We start from the raw sequence: 16,196 nt of genomic DNA, 5'->3' as shown, positions 1-16,196 counted from the left end.
CATACCCATTCTCCTCCCTTGTGCAGTAGCACATGTAGAGGTGCCAGCAAGGTGCTTAACCCGGGTAGGAAATTACTGAAATAGTTGAGGAGTCCCAGGAACGACCGCAGCTCCGTCACGTGCTGTGGTCTCGGCGCGATCTTGATGGCCTCTGTCTTGACGTCGGTGGGTCTGATGCCACCTGCCGCGATTCTTCTTCCTAAGAACTCGACCTCTGGCACCAGGAAAACACACTTTGAGTGTTTCAACCTGAGTCCCACGTGATCTAGCCAACTTAGAATCTCTTCCAAGTTCTGCAAGTGTTCGATGGTGTCCTGACCTGTGACCAGTATGTCGTCCTGGAAAACCACGGTGCACGAAACCAACCTTAGCAGGCTCTCTATGTTCCATTGGAAAATTGCTGCGGCCGAACGAATCCCAAACGGGCATCTATTGTAGATGAATAGACCTTTGTGTGTGTTGATGCAGGTGAGGCCTTTCGAAGATTCCTCCAGCTCCTGCGTCATGTAGGCCGAGGTCAGGTCCAACTTGGTGAACATCTTTCCTCCTGCCAGCGTCGCAAATAGGTTGTCTGCCTTGGGTAGCGGGTACTGGTTCTGTAGTGAAAAACGGTTAATCGTTACTTTATGGTCCCCACAAATTCTGACCGTGCCATTGCCTTTGAGAACCGGAACAATCGGACTGGCCCACTCGTTGAACTCCACTGACACGATGATGCCTTCTCGCTGCAGCCTGTCCAGCTCAATTTCCACTTTCTCTCGCATCATATATGGCATCACCCGTGTCTTGTGGTGGATCGCCCATGTACCGGGAACCAAGTGGATCTGCCTCCGAGAAACTTCCAATGCCTGGCTCAAACAACGATGGGAATCTGCTCAGAACCTGGGCGCGTGAGGCATCTTTGACAGACGAAAGTGCTCGGATGTCGTCCCAGTTCCAGCGGATTTTTCCCAGCCAGCTTCTGCCGAACAGTGTGGGGCCATTCCCTGGCATGATCCATAGTGGGAGTTTGTGCACTGCTCCATCATAGGAGACTTTTACTTCTACGCTGTTAATAACAGGGATCAGCTATTTGGTGTAAGTTCTTAGCTTGGTGTGAATGGGGCTAAGCTTGGGCCTGTGTGCCTTGTTGCATCACAGCCTGTCGAAGGCCTTTTTGCTCATTATAGACTGACTCATACCCGTGTCCAGTTCAATGGATACTGGAATTCTGTTCAGTTCAACTTTTAACATGATCGGTGATCATTCCGTGGTGAAGGTGCGTACCTCCTACACTTCTGCCTTCTCAGTTTGAGTCTCTGATCCACCATGGATCGATCTTCCTCTGCAACGTGGTGGTTAGCAGTGTTTGCAGCTCGTCTGCCATTTGCTGGAGGTGTCCCATTGTTCCACAGCCTTTGCACACATAGTGTTTGAAGTGGCATTGATGGGCCCGATGATCATCTCCACAGCGCCAACAAGGTGTTAACTGCCTCACATTAACGCTTGATGGCAGACTCTAGGTCATCTGAGGTCATGCAGCTGCCGGCGTGTACATTCTGCCATGTATATTCCTGCTTGAAAACAACGTTACTTTGTGTACAGTACTAGCCGAAACCTTTTTATGCTGCGAAATTTGTTTGGTGTTATCGCTGGTGGACATAAATGCCTGGGCTATCGTTATGGCTTTGCTCAGATTCGATGTTTCAACAATCAATAGTTTGTGAAGGATCGCCTCATGGCCAACGCCAGCACATAAAAGTCTCTTAGCATTTGTTCAAGGAATCCATCGAATTTGCAATGTCCTGCAAGGCGCCTTAGTTCGGCAAGCAGGAGAGAGGCGGGAGTCCAGAGAGGCAGCGGCCTATAAAAGGCTCAGCAGTCCGGGGAGCGTCGAGAGAGGCGGGAGTCCAGAGAGGCAGCGGCCTATAAAAGGCTGAGCAGTCCGGGGAGCGTCGAGAGAGGCGGGAGTCGAGAGAGGCAGCGGCCTATAAAAGGCTCAGCAGTCCGGGGAGAGTCGAGAGAGGCGGGAGTCGAGAGAGGCAGCGGCCTATAAAAGGCTCAGCAGTCCGGGGAGAGTCGAGAGAGGCGGGAGTCCAGAGAGGCAGCGGCCTATAAAAGGCTCAGCAGTCCGGGGAGCGTCGAGAGAGGCGGGAGTCCAGAGAGGCAGCGGCCTATAAAAGGCTCAGCAGTCCGGGGAGCGTCGAGAGAGGCGAGAGTCCAGAGAGGCAGCGGCCGATAAAAGGCTCAGCAGTCCGGGGAGCGTCGAGAGAGGCGGGAGTCGAGAGAGGCAGCGGCCTATAAAAGGCTCAGCAGTCCGGGGAGAGGCGGGAGTCGAGAGAGGCAGCGGCCTATAAAAGGCTCAGCAGTCCGGGGAGCGTCGAGAGAGGCGGGAGTCGAGAGAGGCAGCGGCCTGTAAAAGGCTCAGCAGTCCGGGGAGCGTCGAGAGAGGCGGGAGTCGAGAGAGGCGTGACTTGTGCAGCTCCAGCTGGGAGAGAAGGCAAAAAAGAAGTAGAAGGAAATCAAAAGGTGACGTCACAGCCAACGTGGTAAGTGATTGGCTGCTGATTGGTGAGTAGTTTTTCTTTTTCTTTATTAGTCAGTAACTTTTAACATTGTTGTCGGCAATTTAAGTGTATCTAAGGGTTAAGTCATGGCAGGACAGCTCGGTCACGTGATATGCTCCTCCTGTACCATGTGGGAACACGGGGACAACACCAGTGTCCCTGACGACTACATGTGCGGGAAGTGTGTCCAGCTCCGGCTACTGACGGTCCGCGTTGCGGAGTTGGAGCTGAAGGTGGATTCACTCTGGAGCATCCACGATGCTGAGAATGACGTGAGTATCACGTGTAGCGAGTTGGTCTTACTGCAGGAGAAGGGTCCACAGCCAGCGAGGGAATGGAAGACCAGCAGGAAGAGTAGTGCAAGGAAGGTAGTGCAGGGGTCCCCTGTGGTCATCCCCCTGCAAAACAGATACACCGCTTTGAGTACTGTTGAGGGGGATGACTCATCAGGGGAGGGCAGCAGCAGCCAAGTTCATGGCACCGTGGCTGGCTCTGTTGCACAGGAGGGCAGGAAAAAGAGTGGAAGAGCGATAGTGATAGGGGATTCAATTGTAAGGGGAATAGATAGGCGTTTCTGCGGCCGCAACCGAGACTCCAGGATGGTATGTTGCCTCCCTGGTGCAAGGGTCAAGGATGTCTCGGAGCGGGTGGAGGACATTCTAAAAAGGGAGGGAGAACAGCCAGTTGTCGTGGTGCACGTTGGTACCAATGACATAGGTAAAAAAAGGGATGAGTTCCTACGAAATGAATTTAAGGAGCTAGGAGCTAAATTAAAAAGTAGGACCTCAAAAGTAGTAATCTCGGGATTGCTACCAGTGCCACGTGCTAGTCAGAGTAGGAATCGCAGGATAGCTCAGATGAATACGTGGCTTGAGCAATGGTGCAGCAGGGAGGGATTCAAATTCCTGGGGCATTGGAACCGGTTCTGGGGGAGGTGGGACCAGTACAATCCGGACGGTCTGCACCTGGGCAGAATCGGAACCAATGTCCTCGGGGGAGTGTTTGCTAGTGCTGTTGGGGAGGAGTTAAACTAATATGGCAGGGGGATGGGAACCAATGCAGGGAGATAGAGGGAAACAAAAAGGAGGCAAAAACAAAAGACAGAAAGGAGATGAGGAAAAGTGGAGGGCAGAGAAACCCAAGGCAAAGAACAAAAAGGGCCATTGTACAGCAAAATTCTAAAAGGACAGAGGGTGTTAAAAAAACAAGCCTAAAGGCTTTGTGTCTTAATGCAAGGAGTATCCGCAATAAGGTGGATGAATTAACTGTGCAAATAGATGTTAACAAATATGATGTGATTGGGATTACGGAGACGTGGCTCCAGGATGAGCAGGGCTGGGAACTCAACATCCAGGGGTATTCAACATTCAGGAAGGATAGAATAAAAGGAAAAGGAGGTGGGGTAGCATTGCTGGTTAAGGAGGAGATTAAGGCAATAGTTAGGAAGGACATTAGCTTGGATGATGTGGAATCTATATGGGTAGAGCTGCAGAACACCAAAGGGCAAAAAACGTTAGTGGGAGTTGTGTACAGACCTCCAAACAGTAGTAGTGATGTTGGGGAGGGCATCAAACAGGAAATTAGGGGTGCGTGCAATAAAGGTGCAGCAGTTATAATGGGTGACTTTAATATGCACATAGATTGGGCTAACCAAACTGGAAGCAATACGGTGGAGGAGGATTTTCTGGAGTGCATAAGGGATGGTTTTTTAGACCAATATGTCGAGGAACCAACTAGGGGGGAGGCCATCTTAGACTGGGTGTTATGTAATGAGAAAGGATTAATTAGCAATCTCGTTGTGCGAGGCCCCTTGGGGAAGAGTGACCATAATATGGTGGAATTCTGCATTAGGATGGAGAATGAAACAGTTAATTCAGAGACCATGGTCCAGAACTTAAAGAAGGCTAACTTTGAAGGTATGAGGCGTGAATTGGCTGAGATGGATTGGCGAATGATACTTAAGGGGTTGACTGTGGATGGGCAATGGCAGACATTTAGAGACCGCATGGATGAACTACAACAATTGTACATTCCTGTCTGGCATAGAAATAAAAAAGGGAAGGTGGCTCAACCGTGGCTATCAAGGGAAATCAGGGATAGTATTAAAGCCAAGGAAGTGGCATACAAATTGGCCAGAAATAGCAGCGAACCTGGGGACTGGGAGAAATTTAGAACTCAGCAGAGGAGGACAAAGGGTTTGATTAGGGCAGGGAAAATGGAGTATGAGAAGAAGCTTGCAGGGAACATTAAGACGGATTGCAAAAGTTTCTATAGATATGTAAAGAGAAAAAGGTTAGTAAAGACAAATGTAGGTCCCCTGCAGTCAGAATCAGGGGAAGTCATAACGGGGAACAAAGAAATGGCGGACCAATTGAACAAGTACTTTGGTTCGGTATTCACGAAGGAGGACACAAACAACCTTCCGGTTATGAAAGGGGTCGGGGGGTCTAGTAAGGAGGAGGAACTGAGGGAAATCCTTATTAGCCGGGAAATTGTGTTGGGGAAATTGATGGGATTGAAGGCCGATAAATCCCCAGGGCCTGATGGACTGCATCCCAGAGTACTTAAGGAGGTGGCCTTGGGAATAGTGGATGCGTTGACAGTCATTTTCCAACATTCCATTGACTCTGGATCAGTTCCTATGGAGTGGAGGGTAGCCAATGTAACCCCACTTTTTAAAAAAGGAGGGAGAGAGAAAACAGGGAATTATAGACCGGTCAGCCTGACATCGGTAGTGGGTAAAATGATGGAATCAATTATTAAGGATGTCATAGCAGTGCATTTGGAAAGAGGTGACATGATAGGTCCAAGTCAGCATGGATTTGTGAAAGGGAAATCATGCTTGACAAATCTTCTGGAATTTTTTGAGGATGTTTCCAGTAGAGTGGATAAGGGAGAACCAGTTGATGTGGTATATTTGGACTTTCAGAAGGCGTTCGACAAGGTCCCACACAAGAGATTGATGTGCAAAGTTAGAGCACATGGGATTGGGGGTAGTGTACTGACATGGATTGAGAACTGGTTGTCAGACAGGAAGCAAAGAGTAGGAGTAAATGGGTACTTTTCAGAATGGCAGGCAGTGACTAGTGGGGTACCGCAAGGTTCTGTGCTGGGGCCCCAGCTGTTTACACTGTACATTAATGATTTAGATGAGGGGATTAAATGTAGTATCTCCAAATTTGCGGATGACACTAAGTTGGGTGGCAGTGTGAGCTGCGAGGAGGATGCTGTGAGGCTGCAGAGCGACTTGGATAGGTTAGGTGAGTGGGCAAATGCATGGCAGATGAAGTATAATGTGGATAAATGTGAGGTTATCCACTTTGGTGGTAAAAACAGAGAGACAGACTATTATCTGAATGGTGACAGATTAGGAAAAGGGGAGGTGCAAAGAGACCTGGGTGTCATGGTACATCAGTCATTGAAGGTTGGCATGCAGGTGCAGCAGGCGGTTAAGAAAGCAAATGGCATGTTGGCCTTCATAGCAAGGGGATTTGAGTACAGGGGCAGGGAGGTGTTGCTACAGTTGTACAGGGCATTGGTGAGGCCACACCTGGAGTATTGTGTACAGTTTTGGTCTCCTAACCTGAGGAAGGACATTCTTGTTATTGAGGGAGTGCAGCGAAGGTTCACCAGACTGATTCCCGGGATGGCGGGACTGACCTATCAAGAAAGACTGGATCAACTGGGCTTGTATTCACTGGAGTTCAGAAGAATGAGAGGGGACCTCATAGAAACATATAAAATTCTGACGGGGTTAGACAGGTTAGATGCAGGAAGAATGTTCCCAATGTTGGGGAAGTCCAGAACCAGGGGTCACAGTCTAAGGATAAGGGGTAAGCCATTTAGGACCGAGATGCGGAGGAACTTCTTCACCCAGAGAGTGGTGAACCTGTGGAATTCTCTACCACAGAAAGTTGTTGAGGCCAATTCACTAAATATATTCAAAAAGGAGTTAGATGAGGTCCTTACTGCTAGGGGGATCAAGGGGTATGGCGAGAAAGCAGGAATGGGGTACTGAAGTTGAATGTTCAGCCATGAACTCATTGAATGGCGGTGCAGGCTAGAAGGGCCGAATGGCCTACTCCTGCACCTATTTTCTATGTTTCTATGTTTCTAACGTAGTTCGCCATTTCCTGGCCTTCCAACCGTTGACACGTGTAGAACCGATACCTCGCCATCAAAACGCTTTCCTTCAGATTTAGGTGCTCCCTGACCAGCTTCTTCATAGTTCTTCATAGGATTTGGTTATTGGTTTCACCGGAGCTAGATGATTCTTCATGAGGCCATAGGTTGTTGCCCCACAGACGGTAAGGAGGATCGCCCTTCGTTTGGCAGCGTTCTCGTCCCCTTCCAGTTCATTGGCCATGAAATATTGGTTAAGTCGCTCCACGAAGGCCTCCCAATCGTCCCCTTATGAGAATTTCTCCAGGATACCAACAGTTTTTTGCATTTTTGCGTGGTTGTTCGTTACCTCGTCGCCAATTGTTATGCTCATAATAAAGTGATACGACTGAGTACTGTATACAATGAGTAAGTGTGACCTTAGCTCCTTTAATTAAACTCCATAGTGCTGGTACAGCATGGGAGACCTGCTTATATACAGTGCTCCCAAGCGATGCTGGGAACCCTAGGGATTCCAACAGGTAGGCCCTTTGGTGATACAGGTTGCCAAGGTTTACATACAAAACAGATGCCATCCCGCAGCATGATACCCACCAGCATCTCAGCAAAACTCCAGCCCTGCACGAGGTAGAAATGGCCATCCAAGAACAAAGCATCAGGAGCAGATGGAATCCCCGCCGAGGCACTTAAGTATGGTGGAGAAGCATGATTGGCACGGATTGGACTGCATCTCTCTTATCTGGAAGGAGGAGAGCATGCCAGGAAATCTCAAAGATGCCGTAATCGTTCAAAAAAAAGGACAAGTCCGATTGCGGCAACTACAGAGGAATCGCCCTGCCAGCGGCCACTGGGAAAGTTATTGCAAGAATCCTCAACCATCATCTCTCTGTGGCTGAAGAGCTCCTCCCAGAGTCACAATGTGGATACTGTCCACTAAGGGATACAACGAACATGATTTTTACCGTGCGACAACTGCAAGAGAAATGCAGGGAACAGCACCAATCCTTGTACATGGGCTTCTTTGACCTCACAAAGGCCTCAAAGGAATCAACCATGAGGGACTGCATTTCGGCTGCCCCTAGAAGTTTGTCACCATCCTCTGCCTGCTCCATGACTAAATGCAAGCTGTGACCAACGGATCCACCACAGGCCCAATCCACGTCTGGACCAGGGTCAAACAGGGCTGCATCAATGCACCAACGCTCTTCTCGATCTTCCTTGCTGCAATGCTCCATCTCACTCAACAAGCTCCCCGCTGGAGTGGAACTAAACTATAGAATCAATGGGGAACTGTTCAACCTTCGCCACCTAAAGACTAGATCCAAGGTCATCCCATCCTCTGTTATCAAATTACAGTACGCGGACGACTTTTGCATCTGCACACATTCAGAGGCCGAACTCCAAGCCATCATCAACATCTTCACCAAGGCGTACGAAACACTAAACATCCATAAGACAAAGGTCCTCCACCAACCTGACCCCGCCACACAGGACTGCCCCCCGGTCATCAAAATCCACGGCGCGGTCTTGGACAACGTGGACCATTTTCCATACTTCGGGAGCCTATTATCAGCAAGGGCAGACATTGATCACGAGGTCCAACACGACCTCCAGTGTGCCAGCGCAGCCTTTGGTCACCTAAGGAAGTGAGTGTTTGAAGACCAGGACCTCAGATCTGACACCAAGCTTATGGTCTACAGGGCAGTAGTGTCAACCGCCCTCCTATATGGCTTAGAAACGTGGACTATATACAGCAGACATCTCAAAGCGCTGGAAAAGTACCATCAGCGCTGCCTCCGCAAGATCCTGCGAATCAACTGGGAGGATAGACGCACCAACGTCAGTGTTCTCGATCAGGCCAACATTCCCAGCATCGAAGCACTGACCACACTCGACCAGCTCCGTTGGGCGGGCCACATAGATCGCATGCCCGACACGAGACTCCCAAAGCAAGCGTTCTATTCGGAACTCCTACACGGCAAGAATGCCCCAGGTGGGCAGAGGAAACATTTCAAGGATATCCTCAAAGCTTCCTTGATAAAGTGTAACATCCCCACCAGCACCTGGGAATTCTTGGCCCAAGTGGAGGAAGAGCATCCGGGAGGGCGTTGAGCATCTTGAGTCACGTCGCCGAGAGTATGCAGAAATCAAGCGCAGACAGCGGAAGGAGCATGCGGCAAACCAGACTCCCCACCCACCCCTTCCTTCAACCACTGTCTGTCCCACCTGTGACAGAGACTGTAATTCCTGTATTGGACTGTACAGTCACCTGAGAACTCACTTTTAGCGTGGAAGCAGGTCTTCCTCGATTTCAAGGGACTGCAAATAATGATGATGAATGTGGTACATCCATTAATACAGGCATCATATCATTGTTAAAAAAAATACTGGAATAAAATAGTGTTTCAAATTCTTACTTTTTGGTGGATCTACTTCTGGTCCATGGATAGCGTAGTCCTTTATACTGTAAACATAAATATACCCAACGTAATCTGCCGTGTAAAGGAGCAAGTCATCGGCTGAGACAGCCAGGCTGGTTAACTGAGATTTCACTCGGGACTGAAGAAATAGAAATACATATTATCAATTTTAGAATTGAAAATGAAAACATTAAGGGGGGAGGGGGTGGGGAGAGGTATCTCACTTTTGTTTTATTTCAGTTTTTTCCCAATCGGAGTTACATGTCAAGCAAGGTGTAAAAGACAATCTCACATTGTGATGTGAATCTCCAATTGTTTCTCTCCTTATGAGGTAGGCGGGGTATGTGGTGGGTGGGAGTCCTCGGCGTGAGGCCGTGGCCATTTTAACTTGCGGGCCTTGTATACATTTTTCTAGGTTGTCTGCAGCCCGAAGCCGGTGGGAAGAATACAAGAGTGGGTGGGCAGGAGAGGGAACATGGGCTAGCGGTAGGTAGGCCGACATCGCTTCGGACCAAAGGGAACGGTCCCTGGCATAAGTGCAGGTAGGGGGTCTCAACAGAGCTTCTGGTGGTCGGTGTGAAGGCCAAGTCTGGCTAGGCCCCAGGAGTTTGGATGAGGCCTGGAGGGACACTCTTCTTCCTCCTAGCCCACACGCAATCCACACAAAAATTTTGAAAAATTAAACATATATTGGCCTCTTCTCGTCACTCTGCTGCCTCCTACCAGGTTTCGCTGGTGAGTTTGTTGCCATGTGGGCATCCTGAGATTTTTAGTTAAATGGGGTCGTGGCCAATGTTTCCTTCATTTTTTGGGATGCGCAGCCCATTCAAAATAATGCATGTCTGCGCATTTTTTCCGATTTAGAAGCTTGTGAGCTGGCTGCACGGAAGTTACAGAGTGCTGCACGGCCGATTGGTCGTGGTTACGGTACCGTTATCGGGGCGTGCTTTTTCCATGTAAAGTAGGCCCCCATCTGCCTTGGGTGAGCAAATCTCCCGTACCTGATCTGAGGCCAGTTAAATGGTGGGGGGGGGGGGGGGGAAATGAGTCAGGAATGCAATGCAACATCCCCACCCCGCCCTCACCCACCATCTTAAACCCCCGCCTGCACCATTCCTGCCGAGTGGGTAAAATAGATCCTCTTCTTTTAAGCTTTAGCTAACAAATTAATTAAACATTAATAAAAATTGCAATAACATAAATCATTTGCAATTTTATCTCAAGCCACATATTAATTCATTTTTATATTTAGTTGGTTTTTTTAAATCTTTTCGCCAACGATGAAATTTAAAATAAATTAACTTTGAGGATTACAACAGTGACTACACTCCAAAAGTGCTTCATTGGCTGTAAAGCACTTTGAGATGCCTGGTGGTAGTGAATGGCACTATATAAAGGCAGGTCTTTCTTTCAGTCTTATTACAAACAGCCTCAAATAAACTCAGTTATTTTAAAAAGACAGTCTAATAAATCCTTCCAAAACTGTAACTGGAGCCAGCAGAATTTAAATAACTTAAATTCAGAAAGCTGCCAATCAGACACTAATCTGAACAAATTACACAGCATGTTTGCAACTGAATGAGCGGCTTGGCTCCTACCAAGTGAGAACCGACTAATCTTCAAACCAATGCTGCAAGTCAAGCATGGAGATGATTTATTTGAAAAAAGCTGGTTTCGACTCCTTAATTATTGTGACGGAATTAAAGGGGCCAAGTTTCGGCCTGAGTTGCTCCTGTTTTTTTGGAGCAACTGGTTTAGAACGGAGTATCTTAGAAATTTGAATTCTCGGCATTTAGTTTGCTCCAGTTCTAGTCAGTTAGAACAGTTTCACTTTGGAACAGAATTTTTTTTTCAAAAGGGGGCGTATCCGGCCACTTCCGCCTGTTTCCAAAGTTTAGACAGTGAAAACTTACTCCAAACTAACTTTGAATGGAGTAAGTGAAGATTTTTGTACATTCGAAAAAACCTTGTCTACACTTTAGAAAATCAGGCGTAGGTTACAAATTAGGCATAGGGAACGAGGTGGGGGGAGGAAGGGAAGTCATTAAATTCTACAATCAATCCTTAGTTATACTTATATTAATATTATACAAATAAATCCAACCTGAATAAAAATTTATAAGCAAAGAAAAGATTAAATAAACCATGTTCCTACCTGTGTGAAACAGCAGCAGCCTTCGAGCTGCTGTGCTTCAGGCAGGCCTTTCATGTTGGAGACAGGCACGGGTGTGGCGTCAGTGTCTCGACGGCAGCCCCAACAACAGCAGCAAGCAGCCTTCGAGTTGAGTTGCGGTGCTTCAGGCAGGCCGTCATTCTCTTCGTGGCTGGCCGCGAAGAATCAACACCGGACAGACGTGAGGCCATTCGGCCATGGAATAGCAGTGGCGTCAGTGGCTGGCCGGCAGGCAGTCGAAGAATCAACACCGGACCGACGCAACTCTTTAAGGTGCTTGAGGCCATTCGGCCACACTTTAGGGGCGGCGTCAGTGGCTCGACAGCAGCCGAAGATACAGCAGCAGCCTTCGAGCTGTGAGGGGGACTGAGGCCATTTGGACAGGGAGAGGCAGCCACATAGACAGTTTTATACTTAAATTTGCAGAATGGGTGCTGCATTGTCAACACCATGTATTATGCAATGGTTCGCCATCAATTCACTGCATAGGAGAGAATTGATTAGAGCTCACCGCACCAGGAACGTCGTAGCCCGTAGGTTGATGGGCAGGAGACCTTACCCACGTCGACAATATCGAGCCAGGCGCTCGTACCTGGACATGAGTGAGGCTGATTGTGTGAAAAGGCTGCGTTTTCGCAGAGAAGTTGTCACTGAGATCTGTGATATGGTGAGAGCAGATTTGCAGCCCAGAAGCAGAACGCCAACTGCCTTGTCTGTTGCAGTGAAGGTAACAGCTGCACTTTCTTTCTGTGCCTCGGGATCGTTTCAGGCTACAACTGGAGATGTGTGTGCCATCTCTCAACGTGCAATACATGCCTGCATTTACCAGGTCACAGCTGCACTGCATGCGTGAAGGAATGACTTCATCAATTTCCCAATGACCGCACAAGCGATCCATGAGAGGGCTATGGGCTTCTTCAGGATTGCCGGCTTCCCAAAGGTACAGGGCGGCATTGGTTGTACCCACATAGCCTTGCGAGCACCTGTGGAGGATTCTGAGCAGTACAGGCATAGAAAAGGTTTCCACTCCATTGTGCAGCTCGTGTGTGACGACAAGCAGCGCATCATGTCAGTCGATGCGAGATACCCTGGCAGCACCCACAATGCGTTCATCCTACGCGACAGCGTTATATCTGACATGTTTCAGCAGCAGCCAGAAGGGCAGAGCTGGCTACTGGGAGACAAAGGGTACGGCCTGACCACCTGGCTCATGACGCCCCTACGCGTGACACGGACAGAAGTTGACCGTCAATACAACATGGCGCACATTGCGACGTGCAGCATCATTGAGAGGACCATTGGCATATTGAAACAGCGATTCCGATGCCTGGACCATTCCGGAGGACAGTTGCTATACTCTCCTCAGATTGTCGGTCACTTCACTGTTGTGTGCTGCATGCTTCATAACTTAGCCATCATGAGGCAGCAGGAGCTGGTAGTGGAACCAGAAGACCTACGTGAGGGTCCAGTGCATGATGTTAGTATTACGGAAGAGCAGGATGAGGATGATGACGACGATCAGGAAAGCATGCAAGTACCTGATGCCGGAGCACGAGGTCGGAGGAGGGCCGTCCATCGTGCCCCTTTAACGATTGCTCGAGCCTTGCGCCAGCAACTCATCCGTGAACGCTTCAACTACTGATGCCTGAGGGCTCTGCGACCACTGTTGCGCATGGACATGTTTATTCTTTGCAGTTGTTCCTACGTTGTGTTGTGTTAATGGAACATGAAACAATTTTAATGAAAAAATATTTTATTGAAAAGTTAACGACACTGTAATAAAATATTTGTTGTATCAAACTATACTTTTTAATATGACTCTTGAAGATCACTTAAAAACTTTAAGATCACTTATAAACTTGTAAATTTACAAAAGTTACAAAACAATTTCTATGTGAAAAATGTTACACTCTAAGATCACTTTCACTTCAAGATCACTTTTTAGATGCAAAATTAAATAAGGTTCAGAATGTGAGAGCATTTACACTATAAAATCACTTGAAAACCCTGAGATCACTTATATGTTGTAAAGTTACAAAACTTACAAAACAGTTTCAATGTTAAAAATCTTACACCCTGAAGAACACTTAAACTTCAGGATCACTTTTTGGGTGCAAAATTAAATAAGATACAAAAAAATGTGAGAGCATTTACACTATAAGATCACTTAAAAACCATAAGATCCTTTATAAGTTGTAAAGTTACAAAACTTACAAAACAATTTCAATTTGAAAAACGCTACTACAGCTACATTAAGAACAAGAACAAAAGCAGCAAAGAAAGGCTGCAACCATGTCTCATCCATATCTCAGTGAATGTTCACTTCACTTCTTCATGGGGGTGTCATTTGATTCACGGGGCTGTGTGCCCTTATTGCAGCAGCTACCTCCATGATGGCCTGTGCTGTCACTTGCATGCCCTCCCTGATGGCCTGTGCCGTCGATTGCACTCCTTCAGACATTCCCTCCCCAAGTTCCCTTGTCATTACTGCTATTTCTCCCATCAGGACCGTCAACTCTTCACCCACTGCACTGACGCCACCGATGAGTGATCGGGTAAGCTCATTGGTCCTCATCTGTTGCACGCTGCATCTCAGGAGAGTGTGTCTCCAATCTCCTTCTCCTCTGCCTGGGTCTGCCTTGTGGCACCACTACACTGGGAGGCGCGGGCACGGACGGTGGGACACTCGGTGTTGCAAGCGGCACCACTACACAGGGAGGTGCAGGCTGGGACTGTGGGACGCTCTGTTCCAGACGGCTGAACTGGAGGGAGAGGCTCGGGCTGGAACGGTGGGATGCTCTGTATTGCAGACGGCAGAACTAGAGGGAGAGGCTCGGGCTGGAATGGTGGGATGCTCTGTGTTGCAGACGGCAGAACTAGAGGGAGAGGCTCGGGCTGGAACGATAGGATCCTCGGTGTTCCAGACGGCAGTACTAGAGAGAGAGGCTCAGGCTGGGATGGTGAGGCGTTTGGTGTTCCAGACGACAGCACTCGAGTGCGAGCCGTGGGCTGGGATGTTGGACGAATGGGTGTAAACTGCTCCATGATATCAGCAGCAGCACTGGGACCCGCAGCGTTGGAATCAAAATCATAGTAGGTGGAAACAGAATCTATGCGAGAGGGAGGCACAGGCTCGGATGGTAGTGCACTGACTGTAGAATGCTGCATTATACCAGCAGCACCACTGGGACCCGCAACATCGGAAGCGAAACCATGGAAGGTGGAACCAAGACCTATGCTCGGGGTTGAAACTCTGATGCCCCTTGATGGGGGCTCATAAACATTAATTTGGAAGCTCTCCCCTGCAGACATTTCAGTCATCGCTGCCATCATCCAGTCTGGATCGTCCGCAGCTGGTTGTACTGGTTCTTGTTCTGTACCCTCAGGATCCTCAGGGTTGGCAGCAGCAGCATCGTCATCATCATCATCATCATGTTCTGCAAAATACATCAGAACAGTCAAATGTTTAACAGCAAGGGAGGGGGCCGGATGGGTGGCATGAGTACTCTCACACATAGCAGGCCAGGCAGCAGGTTGATTTAAAGGGCCACGATGCATTTTCAGGACTTACCCTCTTCCTCGCGTGCGGGCCCAGCTTGTGCTGTACCGATTGCTTTTCTCCATGTCCGACTCATCATAGCAGCTACCCTTTGTTCCAAGGGTGTCAGTGGATGCAGATTGGGCACGCCTCCTCCTGTCCGAGTTGCTTCCCTTTTGTTGTGGGCCAATTTCTTCTACAAAGAGTAAAATATAACTTTTTACAGAGTGTGTCAGTTTGCAAGGTGGGACATACAGATAGCCAGGTTACAATTACGATAAAATTAAAAATGGGAAATATTACTTACACTAACTACTTGACCAAGGTCATGCCATTTCTTTTTACACTCGCTTCCAGATCTCATGGTATGCACCACTGTGCAGTAATCTTCTGCAACTTGGTTCCAGCGTTTCTTCATTTCTTTTGGTGGCACTTTTATGCGACCTCTGTTGCTGGTATCTAGCTCCTGCCATCTCTGCTCAATTACGTTGACTAATATCTCTACTTCCTCATGCAAGAAATTCTTTGTTCTTGGTGGACGTTGATCCATTGCAAAGTTGAATTGGCACTCTTATTTCTCAAAACACACTGTCCTTAATTTGCATGCACCAATGCAGCACCGGTTCTGCAAGTTTAGCAGTGAAAAGCTGAACTCACTGATTTCAGCAGGTGATTTATTCAACAGTGCTGCTAAAAGCACTCCCTCACACACAAAAATATCACAAAAATTAAATTACAAGCCTTTCCAGGAGTCCAAGAGACAAATCTTCACTTTTTCTCCAGTCCCTTTAAAAATGGCCGAGTGCCAATGTTTGTTTGACACTGCGCATGCGCGCACGCTCCAACGCGCACGCGCAGGGTTGCCGGCACAACGTTGGTTCATTTAAATTAGACCCGGCCCCTACTGCTGACAGAATCGGCGCGAGTGTTTGGCTCCGCCCCCCGCTGTGAAGAGCGCGCCGCGCCAAGCAGAGATCGAGCTCCGAGGAGCCAGAGAATGTCGCAGTTTTTTTCATGCGCACTTTTAGGCGTGAAGAACAGGCGTGCAGCTCGGGGCTGCGCCATTTTCGGCGCGGTCGGAAACTTGGGGCTAAAGAAACCAAATCTTAGGAAAAAATGCTTCATTTTTGTCACAATATATTCCTCATAAAAGGAAGAAATGCCCACATGTGTAACCAATTTTTAAAAAGTCAGCATTTTTAAGATTACATTTTTTTTTTACAAATTCCTGGAAACTCATTTTGTTCCTATTACTGCACTAGCTGTAGGAGAAGCTTTCAAAGTACACTTGTGACAGGTCTTTCACAGATTGGAAATAAATACTTTATCAGTGCAAGAGATCACATTGAGATTAATATTGCCCTTTATGGAGATTTTCCACAAGAAATATAGATATT

General features: G+C 48.1%; 1 protein-coding gene across 1 annotated transcript in view; it reads right to left on the bottom strand.

Moving 5' to 3' along the window:
- Positions 1-16,196, bottom strand: part of LOC139274643 (uncharacterized) — a 182,689-nt gene that overhangs the window by 35,886 nt on the left and 130,607 nt on the right. The window contains exon 27 of the mRNA XM_070891322.1: positions 9,086-9,227. Coding sequence (XP_070747423.1) covers positions 9,086-9,227 — 142 coding nt within the window. The remainder of the gene's footprint in view (positions 1-9,085; positions 9,228-16,196) is intronic.

This window comes from Pristiophorus japonicus, chromosome 10, assembly GCF_044704955.1.
Source record: "Pristiophorus japonicus isolate sPriJap1 chromosome 10, sPriJap1.hap1, whole genome shotgun sequence".
NCBI lineage: Eukaryota > Metazoa > Chordata > Chondrichthyes > Pristiophoridae > Pristiophorus > Pristiophorus japonicus.
This window is presented reverse-complemented; position numbering and strand designations above follow the sequence as displayed.